Source organism: Rhinolophus hipposideros (assembly GCF_964194185.1).
Source record: "Rhinolophus hipposideros genome assembly, chromosome: 18".
Lineage (NCBI taxonomy): Eukaryota > Metazoa > Chordata > Mammalia > Chiroptera > Rhinolophidae > Rhinolophus > Rhinolophus hipposideros.
In genome coordinates, this window is record NC_138064.1 from 49,260,351 (window position 1) to 49,270,257 (window position 9,907).

Genomic DNA, 9,907 nt, shown 5'->3' on the forward strand with positions numbered 1-9,907 from the left:
GGCATTAGCATAAAGATGTGCTTTGTATTTTGTCATATTTATTGGGGAAGTTTGTTGCTATTGGCAACCTTGACTTCAAGGTAAGAAATCTTTGAGCACCTGCTAAAATTTAAAAAGGCATTTTTGTTTGGACTCTACTCACAAATTGATTTGGGGGGAAAAAAATTGGCTCCAAAAGAGTGATGCTTAAGCTTATAAGGATTGTGGTGTTCTGAAATGGGATTTGGGCAGAAGTTCTTAAAGAAAGTCATCTAATAGATGCCACAAGTCACATGCAATTTATGGTTAAATGTTAAATATGCACCTTGCACTTGGTTGTTTTAACTTACATTCTAAATATTAATCATTTTCAACATGGTTGACTTAAAAAAGAAAAACTAGCTAGTAATTCAGACTCAGATCTGGCCTCTCTGAAAATTAGTTGTATCACGTGGCCCCCAACGTTATCCAATAGCAAAATAGAATAAAATTAGAGTCATAGAATTACAGAATCCAAGGTCATCATGGGAAAGGTCTTAGAGTCTAATTCCAGCTCTTCATGTTAAGGAAATCAGGCTTCAACTGCTAGCCCTCCAACCTTCCCGCTGTGAGCTAAGCTTTCTGCTCCCTAGCTACAGGGGAGAAAAACGGGGCGGGAAGAATTGCCAAGCAGTCCAATTGGGGTTGTCACGCCCAGTGTTGTCAGAGAAGAGATGTTCCCTGAAGTTCTACAAAGCAAGAGTTTTCAAACTTATCCAACTCTCAGAACCTCCTTTGTCCCAAACCAATAGTGATGGAGCTGCTCTACCTGGAGCAGTGGTGGGAGCCCCGCCTTCCATTTAGTCCTCATCCCTGGCCCCTTTCAATCAACTCCAAAGGCCTGTTAGTTGTGGCATGTGTACCAGCATAGAATGCACTCAGGTTAATTCTTGTCCATCATTTCCCCCCGCACAGGGTGAAGAAAGGAGGTATGTATGGTGCCTATTGCTTTTGTTTGTTGCTGTGTTATTTATTTATTTATATCATTTATTTATGTATGTATGTATGTATGTATGTATGTATGTATTGCTTATTCTGTTGTACATGAAAAGGCTTCAACTTGGCAGAGAATCAGGATGCAATCCTGTTTCGATAGGTTTTCAGCCACATCATCCATGGGTGGACTGAAACAGAGATCAAGCATAGCTGGAGAAAGGGAAGGGCAGCGTACAGGGTGCCGCGGCCCATTGGATCTCTCATTTTGGTCCTGTCTGTTCCCTACCCAGAGTCACCTCCAATCAACTCACCTTAAGCACCTAGAGGTCTGTTTCCCACCCAGTGGGACAGGAAGGAGAAATTCTCTGTGGGTTAAACACGGACAGTATCTACTTGCTGCTGCTCACAGAAGGGCGTGACCCCTTCTGAGGACAGCTAATGCTCTGTTTGGACAGATGCCTCTTTTTAAAACAAATGATACTTTATTCTCAGATTGTAAAGGATTTGATCATTTTCACAAGTTACTTAGGTCAGGCTAGTTAGAAAGGGGGGGCTGGATGCAGTCCAATGGGTTAAGAGAACTGAATGCTTTCAGGGAGGTTGGTGAATTGAGTAAGGTCCATCTGACCAACTCTGAGTTTGAGGAGATGTCACCACCTGACCCCAAAAGTTGTTGCCTCAAGGAGAATCCAGGCTATGGGGAGAGATGGGACAAAGAATTGCAAAGTGTGTTTTTAAAGAATGATTGCTTTAATTACTCCATCCATAGGCATGTGTCTGACATGCACAAAGCACAAAACAGGGTTAAAAATTTGATTATAATGGTTATTAATTATATCAAGTGAGATGATTTTAATAAATGAGATTTTTCACAAACTGTCTCCCACCCTAGCTACTTTATTTTAAAAAGCATAGGGAATGGATGCAAAAAATCTCCACATTATGAATAAACATATCAATCCAGTCTTTCCTTTTTACCCATAAAACTATTTTACAATGAATTTCCTAGGTCCAATAATAACAATAAGCTGGAAAAAGAGTAGAAAAGACTGTTTTTAGTTCTGTGTATTGTGTGTGTGTGTATGTGTGTAGCGTGTGTGTTTCTGAGTAGATGGAAAGCCATCAACAAACATGTCTACAGACAGAAAATGTTTTGCCATGTCTGCAATACTGATTTCAAAGCCTGTTTAAGAGATATTCCATTGTAGGGGTAGAATTTTAAGGTCAATTTACTGTTCAAGAAGCTTAACTTCTGCCTATTTCATTCCCTGCAGAAATGAAAAATACAAAGAGAGAAGTTGTGGTGGTAAGTATGGTTGGCTATGCAGTACCTGGCTTAGTGAAGGGTGGGCTCTGGTCCAGCCCTCGCCCAGGCGGGCCCTGCCAGAGCCTCCTGGGCATGTTTATCATTCAGGGAGATGCTTGTATTTGGCCACTGGAACAGATTGCCGTGTGACGAGCTCCTGATAGAATTTGTTCCCTCCACTGAACATGTCTACTGATATATTTGCAAAAGAACTGGATTTCATAAATATTGAATAGTGGTGTTTATTATCTACACCAGCTCTCTAGGAGAGTGGACTGGGGGAGAGCTTAAAGATCAGAATTGAGACTATAACCTTCAGTGGGATTTATATTTCTTTTGCCCTTCCATAACCTTTCAGAAAAAGTGATAAAGAGCAGTGCTTGGGTCTGGGATTGGCTCTGCCCACTTGTCCATATGACCTTGTGGACTCTCTCAACCTCCTTAAGCTTTGGATGCCTCATCTGTGAAATGGGAGTGAGAACACCTGCCCTGAGATAATAGGTGGGGAAATATTTTGAAAAATGTTAAGACTCACACAAATTCAGTGTTATCGGAGAGCTGGAAGTTACCTTCCACCTTACCTTTTTATTTTTTTTTATTTATTTATTTTTTTTACTGAATGTGATCCACCCCCTGGAAAGTGATGGAACCCAGCTCTTCCCTACCCGCTGCTAATAAGACTTTTGTATGATCCAAGACCCATAACTTTGGGGAATGGTACGTGCAATGAGGAGGACAATCCAGTGTGCTGGAATTTTTGTTCCGTGCACATCAACTAAGTGCTTATATGTATTAATTGATCTATAAGTGGGAGGAAGAGGTGATCTCTTGTCTCCAGGTCTTATTGTCTAAGGCAAGTACCCTTGGTGATGCCAGTCAGAGACTGACTTAGAAATACATGATATTAAATTAATCGACTAAGTAAAGAAATCCCCATGACCGTAAAAAGCGGGGCTACTAAGCTGATCAAATAGATGAAACCCATACAGCCACCATTTCCTCTCTCTTCCGTGTTGTGCAAGTGAGTAGTGATGGCTTCTGTGATAAAAACTGGGGGTTGAAGGGCCCACTAAACGCCCAACACTGTCCTCATTAGCATACTAAAGAATGGCCCCATTGGAGGGCCCTATGTGAGGGAAGGGAGTGTTTCTCTGGGCACAGATGTCAGGTCCTGGAAGGTGGCACAGAGTACGGATCAAGGGAAGAAAAAGATATGGAGCACAGGGCTTAGGTAAGGCAGACCAGGCCCTGCTGCAGCACTGCCCTGGCCTAGGCAAGGGTCCACAGCCAGAACCCGGGGTGGAGCACATGCGTGTTCATCTGTGCCTGCCTTGCACATCTGCCGGACAGCTCCCACGCAGGCAATCCGGATCTCAGCCGGTGTTGCGTGGCGTTTCTGCTCGTCCTTCTATGCAGCTTGGATATCATTTACTCAGCCTGCTTTCCTACCCCCCGTGTCTGGAATGAGTGTCCTCCTCCCACTCCCACCTGTGCTCCCAAAGCATCCCATATGCCCCCTCATAGACTTTATCACTCTATTGAAGAACCCGTTTGTCAGCGGCTCCCACTTGACCGCAAGCTTTGTGCGGGCAGTAACCACGCCTGCCTTGTTCAGCGCTCTGTCCGCGGCACCTAGCACAGGGCCTAGTGAATAAATAAATGTCAAGAAGACCCTGGGTAAGGAACTCGGGCTGTGAGGATGAGCGGCCTTGCCTGGGGGATGGCATGAAGGGCTGTGCTTAAAGATGTCTTTCTTCTCCTCAGGAAACAATCCAGATGAGCGTGAGCACTGCTTTTGATGGAGAAGCCATAGACCCAGGTAGTTAAGTGGCAATGCCACCTATAAGAGTGTTTGTATACGCTAGGCCGGTAGAGTCATGGAGGACATTATCCAATTTCCTCTCTTAATTCAGTCTGTTGATCCATTCAGCTATATTGCCTATACATTGCTGACCCTTCTGGGCTGCCATACAACATGAGATCAGCTCGGAAGAGCTGACCTGCGGATACAGCATATGGTTAGAGTGTCCACCTCCAGGCTGCACTCAAAGACCACACCTCTGTCTAGCCTCCCTCCCCAAATCACGAACCAATTCAGGGACTGGTGAATTCAAGAATCCACATTTTTTTTCCTGCTCATTGGGATTCAACCCACACGCCCCCATCCTTTCTGAATGCTTCCAACACCGTCCTATTGGTAGTGAGAGATATGAAGAAATGGCAAGCTTGGCTTCTTTTTGCCGAGATGAGGGCCAAGAATTTCTTCTTGGTTGGCAAGATGAACATAAGGTAAAGCTGGCCTCCAGAGCTCTCATCACCCCCCTGAAATCAGCTCCAAATTTAGCTCCTTTACACACATCCCTCCACTTACAAAGGCTCAATTATAGACGTGAATAAAGGGAAGGAAAGCAAATTCCGGAGGCAAGTGTGCTGGCTCCCTGCCACACTCACACGCAAACGGCTGGGTCCTCCTCAGAAGGAGGATGGCTCCTCTCCAGGAGAGGCTGCTGCTGCTGCTGCTGCTGGAATTAAATTTCCCTCTATTATTAGGTACTTGTTACCATAATGTGCCCATATTAGCATAAGTGCTGGTGGGACCCTCCCCGGAGAGGCCCCTCATGCTGCATGGAAATGGCAAGAGAAGGGCCTCGCCTGAAACTCCAAACTAAAAGCTGGACAGGACCAAGGTTGTTACCTTGCATTTGTACGTTTGAAAGAAGAAAAAGGGAAGAAGAAAGCCCACCAGATGAATGGCCCAGACACAACCAAAATGGCTCCCTTGCATCATCTCAGCGGGAACCAGATTTGCGTGTCTGTGTCCTCAAATCTCTGCTGACCTACCATAAATAAAAATCAGCCTTTTCCTCCTTACTTGGTGAATTCCTTTTAATAGCAAGGATTCAGGGGACTGCTAAAACAAATCAGACGAACTGGGTAGCCCTGTTAGAAATTGAACCTAATTTATCCGAAGTTCCCATGGAGTTCCAGGTTTATGTGGTTTTCTAATCTTGAAATGAAGATGGCCTTGAGCCTCTCCTACACCTTTCTAACCATGGAGCCGTGGTATTTGCTGCCTGTGTGGTTGGAGCTTTACAGCTCGTGGAGAAGGCAGTGACGATTGCACTGTTCACAAGACTGCTTCCTATCTCAGTAATCCACACCTTTTAGCATGCTTCATCTTTTCCCTGAGGGTGAGAATAGAGCAGGGTGGAGATGGGGGAGGAGAGAATCATTTGAACTCCTTCGTTTACATGATCATATTTTTTTCCCCTAGTTACTGGAGCAAAATATGAATTCAACTCGAAAACTGGAGCTAGAAAGTGGAAAGATCCCTTAACACAAATACCAAAGTGGAAAGCGTCCGGAGCCCAGGATGCTGCTCAGAGCAGAGCTGTCTCTGCAGAAGGCACTGGGCCACCGAGGAGCACCACCAAGGAAGGAGATGGGCTGAGTGGCAAAGGACAAGCTGAGGATGCAGGGCCCGCTGCCAGAAACCAGCATGGCAAGCCGGGCACTCCAAAGGACAGAAACCCAGCCCTCACAAGCAGGTCTTCCCCAAAACCTCACCCAGGAAACTAAGCCATCTGGGTGCAGGTCTCACAGCAGAGCACAGGGGAGGGACATTGACTGTCTGAGGGTCGCTGCCTCACCCTAAATTCTGTGAGGGCATATGAGGTGCCATAGGAGTGAAAATGTGGCCTGAAGGGAGTCAGAGATCCAGAGTCCCAAATGGGACGTTTAAAACCACAGAAAGGAGATTGATTGCGTAGTTACCTTTTTCTGACATGGCACAGGTGAAATTTTTCTCAGGTCTCTGTGCTTCTGATCAGTTGGACTATTAAGTTTTGGATGAGGAATCGTTGTGTTTCTTTTTCTGTTGACTGCTAGGACGCGCCATTCAGTTCACCCCCAGGAAGTGCACAGGACTTCCTGACATAAATGCTGAGGGTCACCTTCATGTCTGATTTCATCTTATTTTGCTGCCCTCATTTCAGTATCACCCAGATTTCTTCACTTATGCAGTTCAACACCATAAACCTTTGCAAGTCACCTCAAATCTTTTTCAAAAGAAGCAGAGCAGTGAAAACCATGGGTATATAAATAATGAGTTATTCATCTCAGGAGAGGAAAACAATACACACCTTCTTTTATTCTTTGTTTATTGAGGTATAACTTATATTCAATAAAGTACACGGGTCTAGGGTATTCAGCTCAGTAATAGACTCCTCCCAGAGGCAACCGCTCTTCTGATCTTTATCATCATAGATTAGTTTTGCTTTTTTGAGTTTTATATAAACAGAATTACACAGAATGTGCTCTTTTGTGTCTGGTTTTTGTGCTCAGCTCATGTCTGTGAGACTCACCCACGTTGTACTGTAGATCAGCAGTCCAGCACAATTTAGTTTTCTGTTCTATACTTGGCTGACTGCTTCAGGTTCTTCACTATTATATAGTCTGCACTCTGCACTTTCTTGTGCATGTCTTCTGGTGAGCACAAACACGTGTTTCTTCAGAGCATATTCCTAGGACTGGAATTGCTAGAACCATTGCTGGAATTTGCTGAGAATTCCAGAGTTGGTGGCTGCAACCTACACTTGAACAGGAAATACTTAAGAGTTCTCATTGCTTTACTTCCTTGCCAACACTTGTCAGTCCTTTGAATTTTTGCCATCCAGATTAAAGTTTTTCTTGAAATGAAGAAATGCACTTTTTGGTGCATTTTAAAAAGATTTTTATTAAAAATATAGTTAGCATACAATATTATATTAGTTTCAGATGTACACAATAGTTGTTCAACATTTACGTACCTAAAGAAGTGGTCACCTGGCCGGCCCAGTGGCTCAGGCGGTTAGAACTCCATGCTCCTAACTCCGAAGGCTGCCCGTTCGATTCCCACATGGGCCAGTGGGCTCTCAACCACAAGGTTGCCAGTTCAATTCCTCGAGTCCCGCAAGGGATGGTGGGCAGCGCCCCCTTCAACTAAGATTGAACATGGCACCTTGAGCTGAGCTGCCGCTGAGCTCCCAGATGGCTCAGTTGGTTGGAGGGCGTCCTCTCAACCACAAGGTTGCCGGTTCGACTCCTGCAAGGGATGGTGGGCTGCGCCCCCTGCAACTAACAACTGCAACTGGACCTGGAGCTGAGCTGCGCCCTCCACAACTAAGACTGAAAGGACAACAACTTGAAGCTGAACCCTCCACAAGTAAGATTGAGAGGACAACAACTTGACTTGGAAAAAAGTCCTGGAAGTACACTGTTCCCCAATAAAGTCCTGTTCCCCTTCCCCAATAAAATCTTTTAAAAACAAAGAAAGAAGTGGTCACCATTATAAGTCCAGCAACCATCTGACACTGTACCACGCTATCACAATATTATTGACTATATTCCCTACGCTGTACATTACATCCCCATGACTTATTTGTTTTATACCTAGAAATATTTTAGATTCTTTTTAATTTTTCAGTTACAGTTGACATTCAGTATTATTTTATATTAATTTCAGGTGTACAGCATATGGTTAGACGTTGATATAATTTAAGAAGTGATCCCCCTGACTAGCCTAGTACACAGCTGGCACTATACATAGTTATTACCATATCATTGACTATATTCCCTGTGCTTTGCTTTATTTACATCTCCATGATTATTTTGTAACTACCAATCTGTACTTCTTAATCCCTTCACCTTTTTTCACCCTGCCTCCTACCCCCTCCTATCTATCACCCCAATAGATCTACTTGACACCATACATAGTTATGACAATATTATTGACTATATTCCTTATACTATATCCTACATCCCCATGACTACTGTGTAACAACCAATTGTACTTCTGAATCCCTTCCCCTTTTTCGTCCACACCCTCAACCCCCTCCCATCTGGCAACCATCAAAATGTTCTCTGTATCTATGAGTCTGTTTCTATTTTGTTTTATTTTGTTCTTTAGATTCCACATATAAGCGAAATCACATTGCATCTGTCTTTCTCTGTCTGACATACTCCACTCAGCACAATTCCCTCCTGGTCCATCCATGCCGCCACTGGTGGCAAGATCCCATTCCCTTCCACAGTTGAGCAATATTCCATTGTATACATGTACCACCTCCTCTTTATCCATTTTTCCATTGACAGATACCCAGGCCGCCTCCACATCTTGGCCATTGTAAACAATGCTGCGATGAACATATGGGTGCACAAGTGACCTTGAAGTAGCATTTTGGGATTCTTTGGATAAATACCAGAAAGTGGAATTATTGGATACTTCTCTGTCTCTTGTTATAGCCCTTGCTTTAAAGCCATTTTGTCTGGTATAAGTATTGCTACACCAGATTTTTGTTTGTTTGTTTCAATTTTCATAAAATAACTTTTTCTATCCCTTTACTTTCAGTCTGTGTGTCTTTCAATCTGAAGTGAGTCTCTTGTAGCAGCATATGTAAGGGTTTTGTTTTCTTATCCATTCAGCCACCCTATCTTTTGATTGGAGCATTTAATCCATTTACATTGAAAGTAATTGTTGATAGATATGTAGTTATTACCATTTTATTATTCACATTTTTAACCCTTTTTTTTCAAACATAAAGAAACCCCTCTAACATTCCTTGTAATACTGACTTGGTGGTGAGGAACTCCTTTAGCTTTTTCTTGTCTGGGAAGCTCTTTATCTGTCCTTTGATTTTAATGGATAGCCTTGCTGGGTAGAGTAATCTTGGTTGTAGGTCCTTGTTTTTCATCACTTTGAATATTTCATGCCAATCCCTTCTGTCCTGTTTTTCTCTTGCTGCTTTTAGGATTCTCTGTTTGTCTATAAACTTTGGCATTTTAATTATGATCTGTCTTGGTGTGGGCCTGTTTGGGTCCATCATTTTTGGGATACTCTGCATTTCCTGGGCTTGTATGTCTATTTCCTTTGCCAGGTTAGGAAAGTTTTCAGTCATTATTTTTTCAAATAGAGACTCAATCCCTTGCTTTCTCTCTTCTTCTGGTACCCCTATGATGTGAATGTTCTTAATCTTGATGTTGTCCCACAGTTCCCTTAAACTATCTTCATTTTTTTTGGATTCTTTTTTCTTTTGCTGTTGTGATTGGGTGTTTCCTGCTACCTTGTCCTCCAAATTGTTGATTCAATCCTCTGCTTCATGTAGTCTGCTAGTGTTTCCTTCTAGTGCATTCTTTATTTCAGTTATTGTATTCTTCACCTTTGACTGGTTCTTTTTTATGGTTCCTATGTCCTTTTATATGCTTGCTATCTCTTTGTTGAAGTTCTCACTAAGTTCCTTGAGCATCTTTATAACCATTGTTTTGAACCCTGTCACTGGTAGGTTGCTTGTCTCCATTTTGTTTAGTTCTTTTTCTGGAGTTTTCTCGTGTTCTTTCATTTGGGACACATTTCTTTGTTTCCTCATTTTGGCTGCCTCTCTGTGTTTGTTTCTATGTGTTAGGTAGAGCTGCTATTGGGTTGGTGCAAAAGTAATTGCAGTCTTTACAATTATTTTTAACCTTTTAAACTGCAATTACTTTTGCACCAACCTAATGTATCTCCTGTTCTTAGCAAAGTGGCCTTATGTAGTAGGTGTGCCATGGGTCCCAGTGGCACAGTCTTTCTGGTTACCTAAGCCAGATGCTCCAGGAGTACCCTTTGTGTGGGTT

General features: G+C 43.1%; 1 protein-coding gene across 1 annotated transcript in view; it reads left to right on the plus strand.

Annotated features, from left to right (window-relative positions):
• CDHR3 (cadherin related family member 3) overlaps nucleotides 1-7,574 on the plus strand; it is a 64,495-nt gene extending 56,921 nt beyond the window's left edge. Inside the window, exons 16-19 of the mRNA XM_081079691.1 lie at nucleotides 934-947; nucleotides 2,229-2,260; nucleotides 4,025-4,079; nucleotides 5,535-7,574. Coding sequence (XP_080935817.1) covers nucleotides 934-947; nucleotides 2,229-2,260; nucleotides 4,025-4,079; nucleotides 5,535-5,839 — 406 coding nt within the window. The 3' untranslated portion in view covers nucleotides 5,840-7,574. The remainder of the gene's footprint in view (nucleotides 1-933; nucleotides 948-2,228; nucleotides 2,261-4,024; nucleotides 4,080-5,534) is intronic.
• Nucleotides 7,575-9,907: the final 2,333 nt, after the last annotated feature.